This window comes from Monodelphis domestica, chromosome 7 (genome assembly GCF_027887165.1).
Source record: "Monodelphis domestica isolate mMonDom1 chromosome 7, mMonDom1.pri, whole genome shotgun sequence".
NCBI lineage: Eukaryota > Metazoa > Chordata > Mammalia > Didelphimorphia > Didelphidae > Monodelphis > Monodelphis domestica.
The window spans coordinates 1247514-1272524 of NC_077233.1; the positions used below are offsets into that span (position 1 = coordinate 1247514).

The 25011-nt window shown below is 54.1% G+C and overlaps 1 protein-coding gene across 20 annotated transcripts in view; it reads left to right on the forward strand.

The window, feature by feature from the left end:
• The window catches only part of ARPP21 (cAMP regulated phosphoprotein 21), a 128852-nt gene that overhangs the window by 40653 nt on the left and 63188 nt on the right, over nucleotides 1–25011 (forward strand). For 13 of the 20 annotated variants that reach the window (XM_056804012.1, XM_056804021.1, XM_056804004.1 and 10 more), the window contains exons 2-9: nucleotides 7244–7415; nucleotides 8925–9099; nucleotides 9608–9649; nucleotides 10587–10676; nucleotides 14271–14421; nucleotides 15452–15530; nucleotides 16137–16196; nucleotides 17140–17280. In XM_056804012.1, coding sequence (XP_056659990.1) covers nucleotides 8971–9099; nucleotides 9608–9649; nucleotides 10587–10676; nucleotides 14271–14421; nucleotides 15452–15530; nucleotides 16137–16196; nucleotides 17140–17280 — 692 coding nt within the window. In that variant the 5' untranslated portion in view covers nucleotides 7244–7415; nucleotides 8925–8970. Of the gene's footprint in view, nucleotides 1–6570; nucleotides 6987–7027; nucleotides 7416–8924; nucleotides 9100–9607; nucleotides 9650–10586; nucleotides 10677–10894; nucleotides 12465–14270; nucleotides 14422–15451; nucleotides 15531–16136; nucleotides 16197–17139; nucleotides 17281–25011 lie in introns of those variants that run through there. The other 7 variants (XM_056804008.1, XM_016424641.2, XM_056804014.1 and 4 more) reach the window with 7 other exon arrangements.

The window sequence follows — 25011 nt, forward strand, 5'->3', positions numbered from 1 at the left end:
TTGGGAGGAACCACCTAATCCACCCCATGCCCAAAGGAATCTGCTCAACAGTATGCCTGATCAGTGGGCACTCAGACTTGGCCTGCAGATCTCCAAAACACATGACCTCCTGAGGTGGCCCATTCTACTTTGAGATAGCTCTAGTTAGAAATTGTTCCTTTTCAGCATTTTTCTCATTCAGGTTTTGTGGTAAGAGGATCTTAAGGATAGATTCAGCAAGGGGAAGACCTCCAGTGGGACCTGGCATTAATGTTTAGTCTCTGTGCTTGTTTGTTTGGTTGTGGTCAATGTAGTGAAGATGCACAGGAAAGGTTGGGCCATCTGAAGTCAGGTTCCTGAGGACCATCTATTTCCAGCACTGATCTTTTGGGCTTTCTCAGGATTCTTCTTGTCAATGAACTCTGATTTGTGACAGTAACCTAAGAGCTGCATGGGACCACCACAGGCATTGTGGCTGCAGGGACATAGTCTGAGGCCACCGAGGGGCCCAGGGGATGAATCACCGATCTCTCTTGCTCCCCTAATCTCCAAACTCCTTCCTTTCACTGTCCCAACAAAATGTAGCATGGAGTGGTCAGAGCATTCAGGTAGCAAATAAACCACAGGCTCATAATATCCTCCATCTTAGGTTGGAAGGGACCTCAGGCATCCTCCAGTCAGAATTCCCATTTAACAGGTGAGGAAAAGAGGCCCAGGCATATTAAGGACTGGTCCAAAGTCACATTACTGTGTGTGAGAGGTGAGATTTGAACTCTGATGTGATTTTCTGGGTCCTATGTTCCGAATGTCAAAATGGGGTTTTAATGAAAACCCCAAATTACTTGGGGCAAGGTGCTCTAGACTTAGTCTTGAGAGACTGCTGAGATGTTAGGCCAAGAGTTAGCCAACCTCTAAGCGTGGGACCACTCTATCCTGGATCTGTCATCTCTAGATCCCCAAAGGGAAAAGTAGGATCAGCACTCCTAGAAAGGCAATACAGCATAGGAGGCCTGACCAAGCTCAGGCCCTGCTTCTGACACACACTCATACTGCCTCTGTGGCCTTGGGCAAGTCACCAGCATTAGCCCTCTGGGCCAAACTCTGCAACTACAAGCCCAAGATGAGTGACGGATCCACATTGGTTGAGGAAGTTTGTCCACCTAGATCTCTTTGCCCAGATGGAATCACATTTGACTTAAAAATACTCCAACCTGCTAATGAGCAACTCTGAGCAACCTAGGAAGGCTCTGGAGATCATTTTCCTTAGAATCCCTCCCTCCCTGCCTGCCTCTATCTAGACTAGATTTCCAGCCTTTGCAGATTCGAGGGCTGAGGGTGTGGCCAATGAATTTGCCTTCTGCTAAAAGGCTGGATAATTCCATGGAGGTGCTCAAGCCTTATGCATTCCCTTTTGATGTCCACAAACAGAAAAGTGCCTCTGTGTGTGTGTGTGTGTGTGTGTGTGTGTGTGTGTGTGTGTGTGTGTGTGTGTGTGAGAGAGACAGGTGCACAGAACGAGATTCCTACCAGGTAAGCCATTTGATGCCATTAAGCCAGGATTCAGTCTCCACCATGATGGCATTGATGCACCCATTGATGGCAGAGCTCCTCTGCTGATGTGGCTGCTGTACAACTGTCATCATTCTCTTTGGGGAGAATTTGGGGACATGAGGAAGGGTGCCTCATTGGCTCATTGAATGGTACCATTCACATCCACTGTGGTGAAGCTCAGGAAACTGCGCACAGGAGACTTTAATGTTCTCCTTGTCAAAAAAGATGGAGAGATGTGGACGAGGCTGGCATATAGGACCATTAGGGGATTCGGGGCTGAGTAATACTTGGACTGAAAAGTGGGTTTTAATGGTTCATGTCAACTTGAAAGTCAGTCACCAGTCCCAAGGATTTATGCTCGGCCTTATGCATTTAATAATAATCTATCCATCCATCTCTGTCTGTCTGTCTATCATCGACATCTAGTTAATTAATAATAAGCATTGCATATTAATAATAATGATTATTTTAATATATAATAGCAGTCCCCCCCCCAGTGTGGAGGGTCAGTTAAGATAATATAATTGTTATTGTTATTATAACTAGCATTTATGTAGCACCGACACTGTACTAAGCATTTTCTAAGTTTTCTCTCAGGGGATCTTAACAACCATTGTAGGAGATGGGTGCTAATAGCATGCTCATCTTACAGTTGAGGAAACTGAAGCAGAGAGAGGTTGTGGCTTGCTCAGGGTCATATAGCTATTAAGTATCTGAGGCTGGATTTGAATTCAAGTCTTCCTGCCTTGTGACTCCGCATTCCATCCACTGTGCCACCTAGCAGTGATTTTGTGGAGAGACAGCATGGTAGGGTGAACACAGATCTGGTCTTGGAACTTTAAGACCTCAACTGATCCCATCTCTGACATATACTTACTGTGTGACCCACAGCAAGTGACCTCATTTCCCAGGGATCTCGGCATGCTTATAGGATAAGTTGCAGAAAAAGTGATGCCATGTCCTGGTAAAAAGCGTTTCCCTTGATGAAACCACAGACCTGCCCCACATCCTCTGACCCCCTCCCCCTACAATGGTGAGGATAAAGCCATAGATGGTGTATGTGCGCCAATGTGCATGCGTGGATGGAATAAGCAGATGACAGAAGGCTGCTGGGGATGCCCACCAGGCTCTCCGAAGGTCATGACAGGGCAGGACATGCTGAATCCAACAGGATGTCATACAGTTGGGATAAATGTATCTTCTTACACTCCAGTTAGAGAAATCTCTTTGCAGACACTGTTTGGGGGCATGCTGGCTGGACAGCTCCTGGTCTATAGAGGTGCACACTCCATCTGAGTCAGCAGTGGAAGGCCATGAAGATGCTCCTTTGGGGCTTTGTGCCCTTGGTAACTAGCACATAGTAGGTGCTTAATAGTTGTTTGTCAAATTCCATTGGATGGGACAGCATGCAAGAAGTCTCATGTGATACCAGGTTGGATGAAGACATTCATAGGGTTGGCCGTGGGGGAAGGGGTTGCAATGAGGCAGGGTTGGTTAGTGCTTCTTCCCTCTGCAATGGTCACATTCCTACCCAAAGGACAGCGTTCCTTCAGTCTTGCCTCCACAGCTTAGGGCACACCACACTAACTGTCTTGAGAGTGGTTGGAGGTGGGTGAGGTGCCATATTGGCTGAAGCCTCTTTGGCCTGAAGAAGAGGCATGCACATATGTGTGTGTGTGTGTGTGTGTGTGTGTGTGTGTGTGTGTGTGTGGAGAACATGCTTGTTGTCTTTGCTATGTTGGGGATTCGGGGCGAGGCTCCCCTCCCACGTGACCCTTAGTCACTCACTCACTCTGACTTTGCCCCTCTTGGTGCAAACATTCCTCAAGCACTCGGAGAGCCTTCCTGTATACAAGGGCTTCGCTTCGTTCTGCTTGACCTGGGAAGAGAAAGCAAGAGACCTGGGCAGGGGGAGCTTCAGAGGGGCAGATTTAGGGTCACGTGACAGGAAGGTCAAAACTGCAGTGGGCTGCTACCTGAGAAGGAGGAGGCCCTCCCTGCCTGGGAGTCTCCAAGCACAGGCTGGGCCGTCACTTGTCAGCTGTATGAGAAAAGGGATTCTTTCATGGAGGGCCATTGCTGGCCTTTGATGCCGCTAACAACAAAGCTCTCCACTGCCCTCTGCCATCTCACCAGCCTCCTTACGCCGTCCTCCCCGTCTCACCTCTAGGTGTACTCTGGGACCCAGGGGCACGGGCCTCTTTGCATTCCTTGCACAAGAACCTCCATCGCCTGATTCTGGGCATTTTCACTTTCTGTCTATAATCCTCCCCGCCCTTGTCCATGGCCTGGGGAGCTTCCCTGGCTTCTTTCAGGGCCCAGCTAAAGCCCCACCTCCCCTAGGAAGCCTCCCCCCAGCCCCTTAGTGCTAGTGCCTTCCCTCTGCTGCCTTCCAGCTTAGCTTGCTTCACCATAGTTGTTTACACAGGGTTCCCCCTTAGACTGGCTGCTCCTTATGAGCAGAGACTATCTTTTACCTTTCTTTGTATCCCCAGTGTATGGCACATAGTAGGTCAAACTTCAGGACAGCAGCTACTGTTGACAAAAAGTGTGGTAAGGCATAAGAATGTTTGCATTTTACACTAAATCTGAGCAAGGAAGAAAGGGAGGAGGAGGAGGAGGAGGAGGAGGACGGTAAGAACAGAGAGTGAGCTGTTTCCTTTTAGTGTCTGTAATGAGGTAGCCATACTATGAACCTCCCTATCCCACATCCTCAGTCCCTAGCTCCCCAGCTCCCAGCCCCTATCTCTGGGCACTCAGATCCCAGTTCCCCAAGCTCCCAGACTCAGAGCCTTCACCTCTCCCAGCCTTTCACCCCCAGTTCCCAGGACCCCAGCTTCCTTTCCCCTAGCTCGTCCACTGAACATCTCCTAAAGTTCTAGATTCTCAGGAGTCCATGTCCCTAGTTCCCCAGGACTCAGCTCTCTAGTCTCCATCATCTCCACTTGTCCTCCACATGCTCCCAACCCCCTTCTCCCCAGACCCAAGCTTTCCAGCCCCCAGGAACCCTATCCCCAACTCCCTGCCCCCCTAGATCCACAGCCTGTCTCTAGGCCCCTCTGTCCTGGCTCACTAGTGGGACAGTCCAGCCCCGCGCCCAATCTCCCAGGCTCCCAGCCCCTACCCTGGTTCCTCAGGATGTTAGCATCCTGCCACCCTTCCAGCTCCCCAGCTTCCAGCCCCCAGCAGGCCCCGTGCCAAGGAAGAGAGACAAAGGCTCCCTCAAGAAAGTGTCAATTTCTCTTTGAGTTTTATTTCTACCCACTCATGTCACTGAGGGTTCAAAGCAGCTCTTGGGAGATTTGACTTGCTGGAGAAAAAAGAAAGGAGGGAAGGAAGGAAGAGCAATCCAGCCTTCTCCCTTGATCCCTCCCTGAGGCTTTTCCATATGGCCACTTGCTTGGGAGGGGTTGAAAGAGGGACAAGAGAATTCCTGCCACTCCCAGAATCCTCAGTAGGGTAGAATTGCTTGTTGGTGGTGTGCACATCCCTCGGGTCTCTGGATCTGCCAATGAGCCAGGTGTGCACGGGGAGGGTAAGGCAGGTAAGGGGAGCCTTCCTCACCACACGTGGACACTGGCTGATGCCGCTTCCTCAGCTGAGGAAGAACACAGGCCTCCTGGAGTCTCTGCTCCCCTGCTCATGCCCACCATGGCCCCGTGTGGAGTCAGGGAACTTGGCCTTGTGGGTCAGGGATGCGATGCCCTTAGTTGCCCTGATAGCATGAAGAAAGTGGCTAATTAAGGGATCTGAACATATTTCTCCTTTGATTCTTCTATTTTGGGTGCCCTCTGAGGTAGGTGGGGGGGAGTTCAATGATGCACCCCCAGCCTCCATCACCTCAGCCTCGTCACCTTTCCTCGGAGCTCAAGCCAGCTATGGGTGCAACACCAGCTCAAACATCAGGGTAGAGCTGTCAGGGTGACGGCCTCAGTTCCCTGGGCTGGGGGAGGGACCAAGGCTGGGGCCCTCAGTGTGGTGGGCTCACTACTATGATGGAAGGGCATAAACTCCTGGGAATGGGGACACCTCTCCTGTGCATCATACAGCGTGAGTGTGAGTGTGAGTGTGTGTGTGAGTGTGTGCGTGTGATCTCCCCTCCCCTCCCCAGCTAGCTCCTGAAATTGGTTAGAGCCAAGTTCCTGAGAAAACATGGGAAAAGGTGCTTCCCAGGAGAAACTTGACCGGCAGAGTGGCCGGCCCAAGGGAATGCTGGGATGGGCGAGTGGCCGCCTGGCTGGAGGGGGCTGGCATGCTGGCGCTGCCTCCTTAGCAAAGAGAACAATTATAATCAGTGACAAAAATATTTGGGGTCCATATGTTCCTCTGAGCTCATGTCCATCTGCTCCTGTTGCAGGCACGTTGGGAGCTGGTGCTTCTGTGATTCAGGCTCCCGGCAAGCTCTCGCCGTAGGGCCCGATTTAGAGGCAGGTGCTAATTCGGTCAGGTTCTATCTTTGCAGTCGGCCTCATGCACATGCTCCATCCCTGCTGCCACTTACGCTTGCGACACACTCGGGCTGGAGCACATGTGCTGGGGCGCGCGCACCCCCCCCCCCCCCATGAGCGAGGGAGCTTTGCAGCCTGACCCCCAGGATTCCGCCTGGCAAGGTCTTTGGGTTCCTCCCTGGCCCGGAGCTCTCCAGGGTCCTTGCCGGAGGGCCCAGCAAATGTGCGGGGAAGATGGCTGCTGGGAAATGGGGTCACCCAAAGCTAAGACCCCGCCCCCAGGCTGAGCCGTGGCAGTCCCTCCTGGGGAACACGGCCTGGCCGGGACACGGGGTCTCCTGGAAGCCCCTCCCCAGCAGAGGCGCACATTTTCCAGGGGCTCCGTCTAGTGCCCGTCCCGCAGGAGTTCTGGGGCTGCTCTGGGCTGGGCTGGGGCGACGCTGCCTGTTACCAGCTCCTGCACGGGGCTCTTGGCAAGCATCCCCCGTGTTGCCCGCCACTGAGCTGGCAGTCTTTGGCGCCGCCGCCACTCGGGGGAGTGGCGAGAAGGCAGGCGCACACTCCAGGCCTGGGGTTTCGCCACGGTTGGAGTTTGCCAATCTGTCACCAGAGCTTGGGCCCAGGCTGCTCTGCTGGCAAGCAGCGGCTGGAGGGAGGGAGGCAGGCCGGCTCTGGGATGTGCCTCCCCCCTCCCCCCCGCCCGCCAGCCCGGCGATAATCATTGTTCATTTGCGTCCTTTGCGGAGGGGCCTCATGAGACGTGATCAAAGCAACTTCCTTTGGGGGGAGAGAGGAGCGCAGCGCGGCTCACCAGAGGCTGCCTCTAAAAAGCCGCTAACTGGGCCTGCCCGGCGCCGGCTCCAGCCCGAGCACCCAGGCCTGCCCAGCCGGCCGCCGCCCCGGGCACTGCACCCGGGCTGCAGCGGGTGACTCCCATGGAAGGCAGCAGCCTCGCTTGTGTTTTTTTAACGCAAAGTGGGAGATTTCACTAAAAAAGGTTAAGCCGCAGTGAGTAATCGCAGCGCATAATGCGGCGTTAATTTTAGCTCCCTGCGTAGGAGCTGTTGGGACTTGAACAGCCGGCTGGAGCCTTCATTAGAGAGGAGGCAGGCAGTTTGGAGACAGGTGGAGGAGCTCCAGCAGGCTGAGCGAGAGATTGGCCTGGAGCGAGCTGGCCACTGGCGCCGCTTCTCCGGCGGGCGGGCGGGAGGCCGGCCATGAGGGGGTGCGGGCCCCCCAGGCACTGACTTGTCCTCTTTTCACAGGGCTCCAGCGCCTCGCCTCGCTGAGGAGGGCCGTGGAGATGGGCGCTCGCACCTGCTGACAGGGACATGGGACTCCACTTGCCGTCAGTCTCTGGTGTGGATTGTAGCGGCCAGGAGCCCCCGAGGCATCGAGAGAGGCGTCTAGGACTCGGGCTGAGAGCCTGCACTGAAGGTAACCACTGTGCTGTGCGCGTTCAGGGGTGGAAGGGGCGGAGGCCAGGATCGAGGCCAGGAGGAGGCTGCCCTGACTCCCCGCCCCCAGAGGGCGCAGCAGGCTGGCCCTGGGCCCTCGGAACACCTTCTTCTGGCCCCATGTGGCATGGCAGGAAACTTCCCACAGTGCCCTGGTGAGCAGCAGCCCCAAGATTCCTGCCCCCTCTGGGGAGCCCCTTAGGGAGCCTCCCCTGAACGTGACCACAAGGCGTGCCAGGTGAAACCCAAGACCACCTCCGGGTCTCAGTCTTTGCAAAGCCAAGCCAGGGGTTCCCTTCCACCCCAGAGAGCCATGGTCCCATGGGCGAAGCTCATTTCCTGATAATTGCCCACAATCCTTTGCTAGCTGAGCCAAAGCAATCCAGAGGCGCAGCGCCAGCCAGTGTATCATTAGCCTTTCTAGACTTGACACAGCGCAGGGAGGGAGACAGTGACCCCAAAGTGCCAGCTTCCACGGTTTCCTCCAGCTTCTTTTGCCAGTTGAAAATAAAGTTACTGAACTGGTAAATGTTAATTAACTGGTGCCAAGGCGATGCAGCAAAGCGCTGCTTTGCCTCCTGCTCCCCACCCTGCCTTCCCTTCAGAGGAGACAGGCACAGCTTGGGCATGGCTGGGAAACAGCTGGCGAGCTCTGGGCGCCCCGCCGTTGGGAGGGGCTTTTTCTAACTGACATGAGCTGGGGAAGGAGGGGGGAAAGGGTCAATTATTCATGAGGCTCATTTGACGTTTGATTAATGGCTGGGCTGAGTCCAGAGTTTTGGAGCGAGCCCGGAGAGGGGCAATAATAACAAGCTCCAACTTGGGGGAAGGCAGGGAGCCTGTGCCTAGCCATGTGCCAGCTGGCAAGGATGGGGCCGGGGCCGGCGATGATGAGGGCACCATTCCCTCAGAGTGGCATGGGTGGGGAGAGAGCAGAGGACTGGGATGGTCCAGCTGTCACTGGGAAGCCGGGAATGTTGACTCTGGAAGGTTTCCTGCCCAAGCGAGGCTTCCTGTTGATGTCCGATCCCTTGCCGTCTTCCCACACTTTCCTCTCAAGCCTGGACCTTTCCAAAATGCACTTTGAAATGAGGGATCTTATACACGTGCAGGCGAGCGCTCGTGTGTATGCGCGCGCACACACACACACACACACACACACACACACACTGGCCTGTCACAAAACCTTACCCTTCTTGGGTCCTTCTCTCTCCTTTGTGTGCCCTTCTTTGGACTGGCTGGAGCTGGGGCTGGGGGAACTAGGGTTTGGGCGCAGACCTTCAGAGGAGCTGGTCACCCCAGCGCAGGGTGCTGAGCAGAAGTGGGGGTTCTTGTTCCCCACTTACCCCGTCGATTCCCTGGCTTACTTGAGCTGCTGAAGAAATGAGCCTGAGCACTGGCACAAGCTCTGTGCTCTGGGTTTGCAGGAAAAGGCGGGGAGCCAAGCAGAAGCCAACCATGCATGCTTCTCTGCTCCCTCCCCCGGCAGGCCCTCCCACTTGTTCTTGTGACTCCCCCTGAAAGAAAGCGAGAGAATGTCCGAGCAAGGGGAAACGACTGCCCAGTCAGCTGAGGCGCCTGGAGCCGAGCAGGAAGCCAGGACCCCAGAGAACGGCATCATTCAGTCAGACAGTCTGGATGAGGAGGAGAAGCTGGAACTTCAGGTGAGAACAGGGAGCCCAGACCAGCCCATCATCCCCGGGCCAGCCCAAAGCCCAAAGGCACTCTGGCTCCTGCCCTTCAGCTCCCCCTTAGCCTCTGGGAGCTGGAGCCTCAGTTAGCCAGACACTCCAAGTGGGCCTGCTTCCTCCTTCCCAAACGAGCTGCCAGCCCTTGGTCCCTCCCTGGGTTTCCTCCTTGGCCACTGCCCGGTTCTCCAGCCTCAGCAGCTCCCAGAGCTCGCCAGAGGGCTTCAAGGCAGCTCAGGCAGACATGAAAGGGCTGGAATTGCTTTCCATTCTTTTCATTGTCCGGACCCCACGAAGAGACATCCAGGTGCCTGTTTCTGCCAACTGGGGGTCCCCAGCTCCCCCTTGGCTGCCTTGGCTGGTAAGGGGGCCAGAGCAGCCAAAAGCGGAGAGTGCTGAGGGCAGGACCTGGCATTCGGGGGGTGCAGCCTCCCTCTTACCATCGCACTGGCCCAAGTGACACCCTCTGGGGCTTTCTCCACAGCGGCGGCTGGCAGCCCAGAACCAGGAGAGGAGGAAGTCCAAGGTAGGGTTCTCCACCTCCGTACAGGATTGGGGCTGGGCGAGGGAGGTGAGGGGGCAGCTGAGCTTCCTGTGATAGCAGTGGAGGAGCTGCTTGAGGAGAGGAAAAGTTTGCAGAGTCACTCGCTGATCAGCCCCGCCTGCTCTCCATTTAATACCTCCAGCTATTGGCTCTGGGTTCTTGGTCCCCAAGAGCAGTAGAAGCACCCTAGGGCCTGTCCTTGGAGATCCTGGGTGTTAGGACGCATCCCTTTGGGAAAGGCTCCCAGGATGGACACTCTGGTCATGGCAGCTGGATTGCTATTTACTGTTGTTGGATTTAAAGGGCACCCCAGTCCTGCTTCCCCTTGCCAAGCCCGTGCCCTTCCTGGGATGGACAGAAGGGGAGGTCATGGCAAGGTCCATGACATTTCTCACCATCTCTACATGGTTTCGATAAGTGTTGTGTTTGGGGGCAGCAAGGTGGCTAGAGAACCAGGCCTGGAGTTAGGAGTCCTGGGTTCAAATGTGACCTCAACTACTTCCTAGTCATGTCATCCTGGACAAGTCACTTGTCCTCCAATTGCCTAGACTTTATCACTCTTCTGCCTTGAAACAAAGCCTTAGTACTGATCCTAAGATAAAAGGCAAGGGTTAAAAAAGTGATGCTTGTGTGCACATCTGGGAAGCCAAGGGGGTCACTTTGGCTTGCTAAGTGGGCATTCTGGGGAGTACATGCATCCCTTGACCCAGTTTCAATGATTGAGATGTTGAGTCAGCATCGTGCGCGTGTGTGTGTGTGCGTGTGTGTGTGTGCGTGTGTGTGCGTGTGTGTGTGCGTGTGTGTGCGCGTGTGTGTGTGTGTGTGTGTGCGCATGTGTGTGTGTGTGTGTGTCCTAGAGCAGAGCCAGTCAGCAGCTGCTTGTTGGGTGTTTTGTTTTGGCCTTTTCTTTCTCCTCCAGTCAGGAGCAGGGAAGGGCAAGCTGACCCGGAGCCTGGCTGTGTGTGAGGAGTCGTCCGGCCGCCCGGGAGCAGAGGGCCTCCAAGATCAGGTATGTCCCCAGTGGCCTCTGGCCCTGGTGCATGGCTGGGCTCCCTCCACTGGGGCGTGCATGGATGTGTGTTGTACAAGGAGCTGAAGCTCAGGTCTGGGGGGCAGCAGGGTCCAGCGTGCGTCTGACATGCCTCGTTAGCCTCGTCCTGATGCCTCGGAAGGGTTCTGAGCCGCTCTCCAGCGCGTCACAGACTATCACGTTTGCTTTCTTTCCAGACTCTCTGAAAATCCCACCAGTGGAAAGGAATTCCAAAGAATTAGCTTACACAATAACATAGGAAGGCAGCCCCCAGGCTCTCTTCCCTTCAGGCTGCCCCAGATGAGGGTTCTAGCTCAGCCAGGCTTTATTCCTGAGCAGTTCCCCAGGGTGCACTTGCCTCTAAGACCCAGGATCCAGACCCATTGTCCTGTGGAGGACCCGTGTGTATGCCTTGGAGGACACAGATTCCCCACAGCTGTAAATAAGGCTCTTGGGAGGGGCTGTGCTTGTGGGGAATCCGTCTTACTGTCATTAAGCAGCCCCCCCCACCCCCACTGTGCCCCTCCCATGTTGGGCCTGCCTATCCAGCAAGTTGGTGCAGCAGATTTCCATCCCCACACACAGCCTTTCGGGCCAACTTGGGAAGGCTCATTCCACTCATTTTCATTTGCCTTTTGGGCATGGGATGAAAGAAGAGACAGCCTGGTGCTGGGCTGCTCTCCAAAGGCTCATTTGCTTCACCAGAAATTGGGACCAATTAGGGAGAATGAGAAAGACTTTTAGGAGCCCAGGGGGAAAGACACAAGCGTGAAGCCTTCCATTTCCGCGTCGCTTTCTTTCTATTGACTTTACTTAACATACCTTAAAGTCTCCTCCTGGACTCCCAGGGATCTGAGAGCATTTTCTTCTAAAAGACCAAAAAAGAGATCCTCACCTACCCACCTGGCCGTTGCGCTTCAGGGCTGGACCTTTCCCCCAGCTTAGCCTGGCCTCAGACAGTCAGGAGATGGACAGCTCCCCTTTGGGGCCAGCTTTCTCTTTCTCTTTCTCTTTGTGAGCGTGGGCTTTTGCGCACTTTCCCTGGGGTGTTTCCTTTGTGCTTTTGTTTTTAATGGGGCTCCAGCTGGAACAGAATGGAAAAAAGAATGAAGGGTGAGAAGCCCCTCCCCTAGGTGTCCCCCTGCCCCAGGCCAGCCAGACAGAGGAGAAATGGACGCCTTGTCTATCTGCTCTGTGTGGTGGCTCCCTCTGAAGAAATCCATGCTCAGATTTGTTCTCCTTAAAAACCACCCCCCTGGCACCCTGTCCCGCGCCATCCTGGGTCCCAAAGCCCATTTCTGGTGTACAACAGGCGAGGAGAAAAAAGTTCTGAATGGTGCTTCTTTGGCTCCAGCCAGCCCCACTGGCTTGGCAGGACAGCGCCAGGGTCTTCCTGACTGGCAGGGAAGGGGGAGGAGGCGTGCAGGTGCCAGGCTCCCAGGCTGGGTCCCATCAACTTCATCAGTCCCCCCCCATTTACAAAGCCCTGAGGCCTGGTGGCTGAGGCAGCCCCCTCCTAGGGAGGATGATGCAGAGGAGGGGCTGCCCAGTGGCCCCCTCAGGCATTTGCTTTCATTGTCCTGTGTGGGAAAACTCTGGCCCTGAATCCCTGAGCTAGCCTTCAGGTCAAGGAAGTTTGCCTCCCAGCCAATGTTATGGCAGCCTGGATTTCCTGCGCCTTTTGTTGGAGCGATGACCCTGTATCATGTAACCTTCACACCTGTATGTTACCATTGAGGAAATCAATAAAAATCAGTATTCAACTCAGCCGAGAGCCTTTCTTACGCCCAACGTCCAGCTCCTGCCCTGCTCTTTCCACCCAGCCTGCTGCCTCTGTAGGGAAACCAGGTGCTGGCTGTGAATGGCTGGGGGTGAAGACCAGCCCTCCTCCCAGCTGGCATTGGGGCAGGAAGCCAGAGCCAGCCCAGGGACTAGATTGGGGCACACATAGAGGGGTTAGTCTAGAGCAGCCCCAGCTCTGCTGTCTCCATGGCTCCTGAGGGCATGTTGCCTGGGCCTTGGGTCTCCTGCACTGTGGCAGCAGCAAGCCGGAGAGCCAGCGTGCCAGGGACCAGTCCACAGGCAGCAGCCCTCCGTAGGACTGTGGCTGGCTATGCCAAGGATCCAGGCACAGGAGTCAAGTGGCCACCAATCCATGGCTTCTTTGGGGCCCTGCTTGACTCCACACCAGCCCTTCACAGCCAGCCAAGTGCCGCTCCGTGGCTTCCTTTTGGCCCCCCAACTTTAGGCGGAGCCTCCTGGCAGGCTCTTTGGCAGAATCATCCTAGAACTTCCTGAGGGAGGGGGCTGTCATGGCCTTTCCCCCTCCCCAGAGCTCAGGCTGGAGGGCTGGGTGCCCTTTGGCTGTGGGGTGGCTCTTTTCTACCTCATTGGCCAAAGTGCCTGGTTCTGGGGCTGCTCCTGCCAGGCAGTGCCTTCAGGCATCCATTCAGGCTTCTTTAGACCAGAGGAATGAGGAGCTGTCCAGGCAGGCCCCCTTGGGCCCAAGAATCCTCTAGTTTCTGGTCAGGGCCATGACAGAGAAGGCTGAAGAATGGTCACGGGAAGGAGCTGAGAGACAGACAGACAGACAGACAGAGACAGAGAGGGAGAGACAGAGAGAATAAGAGACAGAAAGAGAGGTAGAGAGACGGAGAGAGAGAGACAGAGACAGAGAGAGAGACAGAGAGAGAGACAGAGAGACAGAGAGAGAGGGAGAGAGACAGAGAGAGTCAGAGAGAGTCAGAGACAGAGAGACAGAGACAGAGACAGAGAGACAGAGACAGAGAGAAAGAGGCAAAGAGAGAGACAGAGAGAGAATAAGAGATAGAAAAAGAGGCAGAGAGACGGAGAGATGGAGAGACAGAGAGAGAGAAAGAGAGGAGAGAGACAGAGAGAGAGAGAGAGAGGCGCCTGGTTCCCGGGATGCCCCCTTCCTGGGAGCTTTCTGGCACCTCAGATCCAGCAGGGAGAGAAAGAGGCTTGTCCAGGGTACTGACCTGGTCTGTGGGCTTTGCTCAGGTGTCAGCTAAGTACAGTAGCTGGGAACCGAGGAAGCTGGGGACCCTGGCCACAATTAGACTAACCCCAAGGGGCACCGGTAGGAGAGCGAGGCTCTGTCCTCCTTGCTAGGTGGGGGCTTCAGCCGGCTCGGGAGGCCCACATATCTGCCCGTTCCTGTCTGTGCTGCCCCTCCGTCCCTCTGTCCGTCTGTCTGTGGGGGGGCAGGTTTGCTGCCAGCGTCGCCCTAGCCAGCGGAGGGGCCCGGGGGGCGGGGAGCCTCTCCCTTATCGTGACGTCACCGGGATGTGGGGCCACCTTGTGACTCAGGCACTTTCCTTACCTGGATAAAAATAAGGCTGCAGAGAAAGCGTGTTTGGGAGCGGAGCGGAGGCACATTGCTGCACGTGGCCACGCCTGGGGAAGGCAGAGCTGGAGCCCTCGGGGCACCCAGAGTGCTTCCTGGGAGACTCCCGACCTCTCTTTGTCTGGCCTTAAGGGGTGTCCCAGAATGGGAAAGCGAGCGGTCGTGGCCGGATCGGCCCTAAAGCCTTCTCTTCTCTGTCCCAACAGGAATCAGTTCAGTTACAGCTTTCCCGACTGCCCAGCCTGCAAGAGGATGACAAGGCCAGTAAAGATGGCTCAGAGAGAGAAAGAGAGAAGGAGAAAGCCAAAGAGAGGGAGAAAACCGGGGAAAAGGCCAAGAACCGGATGTTGTCCAAAGGTGAATGTGCAAAGGCTTCTGGGGCTTCTGCATAGACCCGTGCGTGCCCCCCTGAGCCTCCTGGGCACAGCCAGGCTCCTCCAGATAATGGGCATCATCCAGGGTGGGGCTTAGGGACACCTCTGGGCTCCCTTGGGGGCTCAGACGTGTCAGCACCAAGGAAGCGGTCTGAGGACAGGGGACAGCATCCTGAGTCCTGCTGCCCCAGAGACCCAGACCCAGAAATGGTTGTAAAAAGAGAAGCAAAGGGGGGCTTCTAGAGAGAGAACCCCCAGGTGCAAGGGCTCACACGGGACAGATTGGAGGTCCAGAGATAGGCCCAGGCATTCTGTGATTCACACAGAATTCCAAATGCCCCACGGGGGGTGTTGAGAGACAGTGTCACCGAGGAGCTGAGCTGCCTGGCACAAGGACCCTCTTCTCCTTTCTGGGCGCCCAGCGGATACTGCCACAGGTCAATGCCAGGCTCTCCAGCCAGCCAGGACTAGAGTGCCCCCGTGGATATGTGGGCACAGTGCCCATCATGCCAAGGTAGAGAGGCAGATCCCTGCCACTTTCCCACATCTGGGCAGAACATCTGCATGCAACATGCAGAATGACATGCTGTTGGCACAGAGAGGAGAAGGAGCCCAGAATCCTGGGAATTGTCCGAGGAGGCCTCGGGTCAGCAGAGGCAGGAGAGGCTAGGATTCCCACAGAGGCCCGGCCCTTCCAGGCATTTCAGCCCAAAGCCAGAGGCGGCGCCGTCTCCACGCCGCCTGTACCCACCGTCCTGAGGACTCAGCTTCCCCTTCCTTGTAGCCTCGGGGGAGGAGCCCATCTCTCCTTTGGAGACTGGTCACCCTGGCGTGGTAGGAGCTCCTGGCTGCAATGGGCCGTAGGCAATAAGAGGGCACGTGGCGGAGTCCCCCTGAAGCCACCCCATCGCTTGCTGTGTGTCGTCCTCTCCAAGCACCCTTTTCCACATTGGCTTCCCCTGGAGTAGGGAGAGGAGAAGTGGGGGCACCAATCACGCGGCCTCTTTTTTCAGACTGCAGCCAGGAGTACACAGATTCCACAGGCATCGACTTACACGAGTTCCTGGTCACCACCCTGAAGAACAATCCCAGGTACGTCCTAATCATGCGGGGGGTCAGGATGGTTGCTCACGGGGGCTCCCCCTGGGCAGGGCTCTCCTGGGAAATTGGAACCAAATTTCCAAGAGTTGGGGAAACCCTGAAGATGGCCAGTGACCTCCCTGCCTGCCCACACATTCCTTTGGTTCACATTGGCATGTGTTCCTTGCCTCATGGAGGGCTCTGCCCCGAGATTGCCCAGCTATCCATAGACCTGGACACATTGACAAAGGAGGGGAGTGCCAAGTGAGGAGTGGGCGTGGCCCTGGTGCCATGATGCCATCTGGTTCCAGTAGGGCTGTGTGGGTGCCGGAGGCCCGATGACATCATAAGGTTTCTCGGAAATATTTTTAAACATCCGGGGCTGAGCCATATGTCCCATCCATCCACACGACCATGCGTTAGGGGGCACAGAATCTCCTGAGGACATTGGCAGGGCAAACTCCAGCCTGGCAGCACGAAAACCAAAGGCCGAGGACATGGCGGGCGATCAGGGACAGCTCGTTGGATTGTTGAAATGCTCTTTGGGGGGCCGAGGGGGGAGCACCCTCAGGGCGGACACAGCAAAAGACAAACCCATTTTGACGATGGCTTTTGCAGGGACAGGATGATACTGTTGAAGATGGAACAAGAAATCATGGACTTCATTAGTGATGACAAGTACGTGGACTTCCTCTCCTACCTCTCCAACGTCACCTGTGGCAACGTGGGGACAGGCAGGGCAAGGCTGATGGGGGCGTGGGTACTGAGAGCCAATGAGGGTGCAAGAAGGGCAGAGCTGAGAGAATAGTGCATTCTGGGCCCAGAGCTGACAGAAGAGCTGGGGTTGGTAGGTAGGGCTTAGTGGAAGAGGGCCACTTCCTCCTCCTGGGGCCATTGATCAGTGGGCAGAGTCTGAAAGAAGTTCCTCTTTTCCCATTGATTCTCCTCCAGAAGGGGCTGCTCTTGGGCCTGGGCAGTGCCAGGGGTGGGAGGGGGCTTCCCTGAGGTCTCTCTCTGCCTTGTCTGAGGATGCCCTTATGGCCATTTGCCTGCTTTATCCCCTCACTTTCTGTGGTTTGCCAAGAAGGGGAATAAAATGCCTCCCAAGGGCACAGAATGTTATGCCCAAACAACAAAGGGGCTTAACTGTGGCTTAGTTGCTTTGTTCATCAGCGCATCAATAAGTCAGTCTAGCTGTATTTACTAAACTTCTCCTCCTTCTCTGTGCTGGTTGCTGGGGACCCAAAGACAAGGCAGCAGCTCCTACTCACTGCGTGCTAATGGGAGAGATGATGGTTGGGTGGATAAATTAGAGGCAGAATGAGGAACCGAAGACTACATACCAAGTCCTTAGGTCCAAGGTGGTGGGGGAGGTGCAGGGGGTAAGCAGTCAGGAAGCCTGGTTGGGATCAGGCATCCTGCAAAGGTGGTGCTCGGGCTGGACCTTAAAGGAAGAGAGGGAAGGAGGGAGACCGTGGGATAGTCCATCCCCCGAGAGAAAGCCTGCCTCAGGTGGAAGATGACCCCCAAAGGGTTTACTACTCTTGGTCCCAATGATAACCTGCCTTGCAGAAGCTCCTGATACTGAGCTCAGTTTCCCTTTTATGTTCTGCTCTTGTAGGAACCATTACAAAAAGTTTCCTCAGATGTCATCCTATCAGAGGATGCTGGTACACCGAGTGGCTGCTTACTTTGGAATGGATCACAATGTGGACCAAACTGGAAAATCTGTCATCATCAACAAAACAGGAAGCACAAGAATGTGAGTACCACCCTTGCCCATTGCCCATGCCCCTCACCCCACTCCACCATGTTGTTTTGATCTGCCACACGTGACTCTTTGTGACCCCATGGATGATTTTCTTGGCAAAGAGGCTGGGCTGGTTTGTCATTTCCTTCTCCAGTAGATTAAGGCAAAGAGAGGTGAAGTGGCTTGTCCAGGGCCACCCAGATAATGGACATCCAAGGTCATATTTGAAATCAGGTTTTCCTGACCCCAGACCCAAAGTTCTATCCACTGAGTCATCTAGCTGCCTCATACCCCACCAAAACCTACCGCAACCCATGTGCTCCATCCACCATACTATGCCATAATTTGCCATGTTCCATCATGCACCACGAGAACTCGTCACAACCCATTATGCTACACCATAACACACCATGTGCCACTGGGAGCCATGCATCCCCATGCTTCCTGCCCGCTGTTTTGTAAGCTTCTTCTCCTTCTCCTCCACTCTCAACTCATATACTGGGAAAGACCTTGTCTTTTTCCTTTAAGGAGTGGGAAAATGTCATGCGGTGTCCCTGGTGGCCTCACTGGGCATTCATCTAAGGGTTACTGATGATGGGGATGTGGGGATGAGGCCTTGGGTCTGTATACTGGCATCCATCCCAAAAGCCTTAGAGCAGCAGGAAGCTCAGAGTGGGGCATCTTCAATGGTGTACAACTGCATAAAAACCTCTGGGACCCCACATATCTAGGCTGAACAAATACACAAACACAATGCATCTGTCTGTGCACATGTATGCACAATACTATGCATACATGCACTTTGTGCCTTATCCATACAGATGAATGACAGGTGCACATACACGTAAACACATATTTCCGAGAATGACAAATTCATCTCCCAACCCGAATCACTACCGTCACAAGTCCTAAGGAGAATTTTGCTTTCTAACATACTATGTCTAGAGCACAAACATTTTAAGTGTGTGTGAATCTCTGGACAACCTTGAAATGCTGGGCCAGCTAGCCTCGCCTGCTGTCCCTGGTTCGGGGTCTGCCTTTGCCTGTGCATTTGTCTCCCCTCTCCGTTCTTCATCTCTCCCCACTGCCCACCTAACTATGGTGTTCTTACCAGCAGAGCTTGAAGGCTGTGTCTTTCTTAAATTCTAGGAGAGCTCCTTGGTTTCCTTCCCTCTTGACTGGGTTGCCAGTCCTGGGAGTTTCCCTGAAGGTGGCTCACTTAGGCTTGCCTTGCTCCCCTGGCCCTGTTGAGTGCCCTCTCAGGCAAAGCCTTTATGTTAGTCCCTTTTCTTCTACCTCCTGGGCATAGGCTGGCTGTCCCCTTGTTAGGGGCTTCTCCCTTGATCAGTAAATGCCTGTCCTCGCCTGAAATGTAGACAGTGGGAGAACAGAAGTAAGCCTGAATGGACGCCTCTGCCAAGGCAGGAGAGCCAAGAGTCTGGAGTCAGGAGTCTTGACTCGGGCACCAAGCTGATGGGCAAGCTGAGAGTCCAGGTTGAGATCATTTGACACCTTTGAGTTGGTCATTTTGCTTTTAGTGCTTGCTTCTATTTGGTGTTCTGTGGTCTCCTTGTCTTGAAATCTGTGGTTATGATGGCCATGCCATGTGGCTTCCCCTCTCATCCTTGGGAAGGGCACAACCTCTCAGCAATAATTGCCCTGATGTGCCCTCTATTCTCTTCCCCCTTAGCCCAGAGAGATGCTGGCATCTGGGTTGTGGTTTGGGATCTCTACTGACCACAACCAATGGGCACTAGGACCAATAGTTTCCTAGGAAGCCAGATGTTTGTTCACTTCCTAGACCTTGAAGCTCCTTGTCCCTATTGCCCATGTAAGCATTCACAGCCATGGCCAGATCCTTTGATTCTGCCCAGATGAAGACCACCAGCTGTCATTGGACAAGAGCTGCTGAAGTGGTTCATTCTCCTCCTCCTTTCTTGGCTGGGCTGCCATGCAGTGATGGCTTTGTCTGCTGCTGAGGTCTTGTTAGGATTCTCTGGGACCAGGGGCCAGAGTGAGGGTGTTCTAACTCCAGCTGATGGCTGCAGCAGAGGGGCAAGAGGTCCCAGTTACAAATCACTGGCTCTTCCCAAGGGGCAAACAAGTGGTATCTCGTCAAGAGGCAAGACAAATGTCAAGGGTCTTTGCTCAGCATTAGTGGGAACAAAGTGTCTGCTGCACTCACTCAGCCTTGTCTGTGGCCTTGACGGCATGGTGGAGATCCAGTACAAGGCCTGGGAACATGAATGGATGGGCAGTCACCTTTAGGGCCTGGGTGCAGCAGCTTTCCAGTATGATGTTGCAAAAGGGCTCAGGAGATCTGGCTGGGTGAGAAATCCCTTGATTGGTTGAACTTGCTTTTTCCAGTGATTTAGTCATCCTGCCCAGGTCTTGAACTCAGACATATTTCTATCCACCATATACCCCAAAGACAATTTTACCAGGAGTGCTTTGGAATCAGGGGCTGCAGATGTGGAGAACCCACCACCCTCCTAGGAGTTCAAGTACGTGGAGAAGGGGGAAGGGAGGGAGGAACAAGAGCAATTGTGACTGACTTCATTACAGTGAGTCTGAGCTCTTTGTGACCAGCTGGGGTCTTGAGGGATCCATGATTCAGAGAGCATTGCAATAGAAGCACATGATCTCTAGGGCAAATGGAAATTCACTCCTATTTCAAAAGCCATCCAACAGACAATATGGTATAGACATCCTTACTGTCCTCTTGAGAAGGAGAGAAATGCACGATTACTGTTACCATGGTCATTCTATGTAGTGCTCATCTCCAGAGAGTAGAGGGACCTTGTGGGAACCAGCTGAACCAGCATCCATGCAGCCATGCATCCATGCATCCATGCATCCACTCATCCATCCATCCATGCATCCATGCAGCCATCTATCCATGCATCCATGCATCCATGCATCCATGCATCCATCCATCCACTCATCCATCCATCCATCCATCCATCCATCCATCCATCCATCCATCCATCCATCCATCCGGCTACATGGAGTTTGGAGAAACAGAGAAAGGAAAGGAGGAATTGCCTTCTTGCTAGAATTGCATTTATTTCATAAAGAAACATTAGCAAAATCATTTGATAAGACCAATGAAGAGAGATGCCTTGAGAAAGTCAGTTAGCAGGCCTACTAAGTGCCTGCCATGTGCCGCTATGTGCTAAGTGCTGGAGGTAGAAAACAAGAAACCGTCCGTATCCTGGCGGGGCTTCCAGTCTCAGAGGAGACAACGTGCACAGAGCTCTGTACAGCCAACCTGGAGACAGCCCTATCAGAGGGGATGAGCAGAGGGAAGGCACTAACAGGGCAGGGAACAGGAGAGCCTTCTAGGAGAAGGCGAACTTTGAGCCAAGACCGAGAGGGGGAGGGAGACAGTTCAGGCCAGCTAGCCAATGAGAACACCCAGAGTGGACAGGTGGAGGCCAGGGGCACTAGATTCTCAGTGCACGGAGAGGCAGGAGAAGAAGAGAAAGCTAGAGCAGGTCTGGGGAAGGAAGAGGATTTGCTATTTGTCTGGAGGGGAAAGGAAGCCAGTGGAGTTTATCGAGTAGGGAGGTGACCCACTCAGACTAAGGCAGCTAAATGGAGGATGGACTGGAGGGGGGAAGGCCTGTTGCCTCCGGGAGACCCACCCACAGGCTCTGAGCTTCCTTCTGGCCAAAACAGTGTAAGTAACTCTGTCTGCCTTACGAATGATGTTCTTGGAAAGAGGCCACATATTTAGCAACCAGAACTTTTTTATATACAAGGGGATGGCGTGATCTCATACTAGGAGAGGCTCATAACACATGTACACGCATGTATGTATGTGCATATACAGGCCCTACACATGAGCTATTCCTCTCACATTGGGTAATGCACTCACGATATTTAACTACTCTTGAGGAGCCAAAGCAGGGCTCCGAGCTTACAGGATTCACTTGGAGTGGTGTTGAATTGTGCCTCATGGATGAGGAGAGAGTAGGTTACCCAAGACAGAGAGGATGGAGAGGAGGGCCTCCAGGGGGCCGGGGAGCCCTATCTTGGCAGGGCAGGGCTGGCTGTCAGGGGCCTTGTGGGGCCAGTTCATCTCTCTCTCTAAGTCATCGAATGACCAGACTTGACCCTCAGGCCACAGGACCTGGACTTCTCGCCCTCTTCCCAGCCTCTCCTTTAAACAGTCTGTTCCTGGGCCTCGGTTTCCTCCCTGGCTAAAGTAAGAGGTGGGATGAGATTCTGTCTCCCTTTAAAGGCCCTCCATTCATTGTGTCCCAACCCAAAGTTATGCTGCCTCACGTGGATGCTATAGAACTTCAGCTCATTCAAAGCTGTCAGATGGGATAAAAGATGAAGACTGGCCGGGTGCGAGCTCCAGTGAATTACAGGCACACGTATGTGTGCGTGAGGCACGTCCACCCTGTTGTGGTCCATTCGTCTGGTTTTGTGGTATCCTGTTGCGTGGCTGTGTTGGGTTGGGCTGGGTGGGCCCGAGAGAAGGGAGTGTCCTGGAGGGAGGCAGGCAGCTGTGGAGGGAGAGGGAAGGAGCCAAGGGGCCAGTTCAGGCTGCTCTGGAACCCAGTGGAGGCAGGAAGCTGCAGGAGGAGAGGAGGAGGCCCAGGAGAAGGTGCTGCTGAGCAGGGATCTCTGCACGGACAGTGCACGGTGCTCTGTAGGCGTGTATGCACGGACACACATACAGTCACAGCAAATCGATCTGGACAGAGGGACGGACACACGTGGACATTTTGGCATCCCCTTTCCCAGCTCGGTGCACCAAATGTGTGTGACTCACCTGCTTGTCGGCAAAGCAGATGGAAACTGGGTCATGCTAGAAGCTGATCTGGATGTTATGGGAGCCAAGAACGCATCCATCCCTTTTCTGATTGGTGCAGAAAGCAGCCCAAGTGCCGCCCCCTCACCCCGTGTGACTCGCTTTCTGGAGTCTCTGGAGGGACATTCCGCAAGGAAATGAGCTGCCTGGAAATGGAGGGGGAGGAGGGGATAACAAATGGAGTTTCCTCCAGACGTCCCCCCGCCGCTTCCCTTCCTCCGATTCTCCCCTCTCCCTTCTCCTGTCCCCATTTCTTCCTCTCCCTCCCTCCTTCTCTGCTCCTTTCTCCCTCCTTTCTTTCGGGCCAGATTTCCGCAGTGCCCAGTGCTCTATGCGAGTGTCCGAGAGGTCTCCCGGGAGCCCTGCTACTTGGTGTCTGATCTAACGAAGCTGACGCCCACCTAGAGGCGCAGGCCATTGCCACAGACACAGACAGTGCAGACGGGTCGAAGGACTCCTCTAAGGAGCCCGGATCAGCCCTCCCACATCCGAGCACGCCAGACCCAATAGGAAAGCCCCCAACCAACTCCCGACCTGCCCTGGACTCCATCAAGGTCTCGCGGGTCCTCTTCCTTCCTCTCCCAAAACAAGCTACCGAGGGGCTCCCTCGTGGCAGGAACGCCCGCAGCATGGCAGAAATCACGGCGATGGCGTGCTTTGTCGGCTGATTCCTGCCGGGTCTGAGCCGGCTTCTTCTCAGATAAGCGGCTTGAGCCAGGATGACCAGAGGCTCCATGCAGGGGGGTTAGGGGAGGACAGGCGAGGGGAAGGGAGGGAGGGCCGAGGTCTCCCCTGGACGGGCCTGTGGATGGGCTCCCAACTCGTGCAAGGTCACAGGAAGGGCCGCTTGTCACATAAGCCAGGAAGTCCAGAGCTTCTCCTCGGCTGTTTTTCAATGACCCCATCCCAAAATAAAGGGCTGGTGGCAGCTCCTTTGTCTTTGGGGAGCTGCTCTGAAGCCGGGGCACTTGAAGAAATCGCTGACTCAGTAGTCCATCTGGCTCTGCTTCCTGCCCTGGGAACCCAGGAACATAGCTGGGGGAGAAGAAAGTACAGGAAGAGCCAGCCTAGGAAAGCCCTTGGCCTGGGACTGCGTCTCCCCTGAAAAGCTGCAGAAGAATCCTTAAAGGGTGGGAGCAGGCTGGAGCAGCGCTGGGGATCTGATACGGCTGCAGCTCCAGGGAACCTGCTGGAGGGTCCATCGGAGTCCCTGATCTCTCCTGAGCCAATAGTGGCCCCTCCCCACAGATGGAGTGACAGAGGTCTGGCAGGCCCACACTGGCATGGAGGAAGGAAAAACAAAAACGACAAACTGGCAGAAACGGAGCTCAATGGCCCCATTCCTAACACTTGTAGAGTGGGGGGCCCAGGGGGGCCCAAACCTTCTCTTTCTGACATAATCTCAGAACAGTCATTTGCAGAGTCGCAGAGCTCTGACTGGTTTCCCTCACCGGATGGGCAGACATCCAGAACTCAAGGAGGGGCAGAGCTCGCCAACTCCCCTTCAGGTGACACGGGAGAGCAACCAGGGGTTAGGTGACTTGCCTGAGGGCACAGAGAAAGCTAGGGGAGGCCTCGGGCTCTGCCTGCTGGCTAGATGTCAGCAGGGACAATCCCGCAGAATTCAAACTTCTATTCCTTAAGAACTTTCTGGGTCCCATCCCAAATGGCTTGACTCAGTGAGGAGGAGTAGCGCGCCTGGCCAGCCTGAAGGCCCACCAGTGAAGAGCGAGGCATGTGGTAAGCACCAACACGAGTGTTGTCATTCCTTTGGGTCCGTATCAGTCATCGCCCAAGTGCCGAGCTTTCTCCACGCTCATTTTTTAATTGATGTTTTACTTTTTCTCCAATTGCACAAAAGACATTTTTAACATCTACATTCTTAAAGTTCCGAGTGTCAAGTTCTCTCCCTCTCTCCCCTTCTCCCTTGCCACGAGGGAAGCCTCTGGCCCAGATTCTGTATGTGCAATCACACACAGCGCTTGTGCATAGTAATCCCTCTGCGGAAAGGAACTTGCCAAAAAGTTTTCAGAAAAGCGTTTCCTTTGCTCTAGAGAGTAGCTGTAGTTCATCTCCCAACACTGCGGTTACTTACCGTGTACGAGTCCTCCTGGATCTGGGTGCTTCGTTTTGCATCAGTTCATGCAAGTCTTTCCAGGGTTGTTTTTCGGAAATCTTCCTACTTGTCATTTCTAATAGCACAAAGTATTGTATTACAACCACATACCGTGACTTATTCAGCCATTCCCCGGTTGATGGGTATCCCCTCGCTTTCCAATTCTTGGTCCTCCCCAAAAGACCTGCTTTAAATATTCTGTTTGCATAAGTCCTTTGCCTTTCTTTTTATCTCTTTGAGATACAAATCTAGTATTGGTTTTGCTGGATCACAGGGTATGTACCACTTTATAGCCCTTTGCTGTACATCCAAACTGCTCTTTAGAAGGGTTGAAGGAGCTCACAACTCCACCAACAGGGCATCTGTGCCTCAATATTCCCACATCCCCTTCAAGTTTGGTCATTTTCCTTTTCTACCATAATGGCCAGTCTGATAGTTGTGGAGAGCACCTCACAGTGGTTTCCATTTTCATTTTCTCTAGTTAATAGTTATTTAGAGCATTTTCCACATGATTGTAGATAGCTCGAATCACTTTGAGAACTGCCTGTTCATATCCTTTGACCATTTGTCAATTGGGGAATGACGTATTCTTAGACAGGTGACTAATTTCTTTATGTTTTTGAAAATGAGAACTTTATTAGAAAGATTTATGAAACATTTTTCACCATTATGATTATTGTGTATTACCTCTATCCTATTCTCCCCATTTATCCTACTTTCCTTTCCCTCTGTCCATCTTCAAAAGTATTTTGCTTCTGACTACTACCTCCATCGATTTGTTTTCTCTTCTGTCAGCCCATCC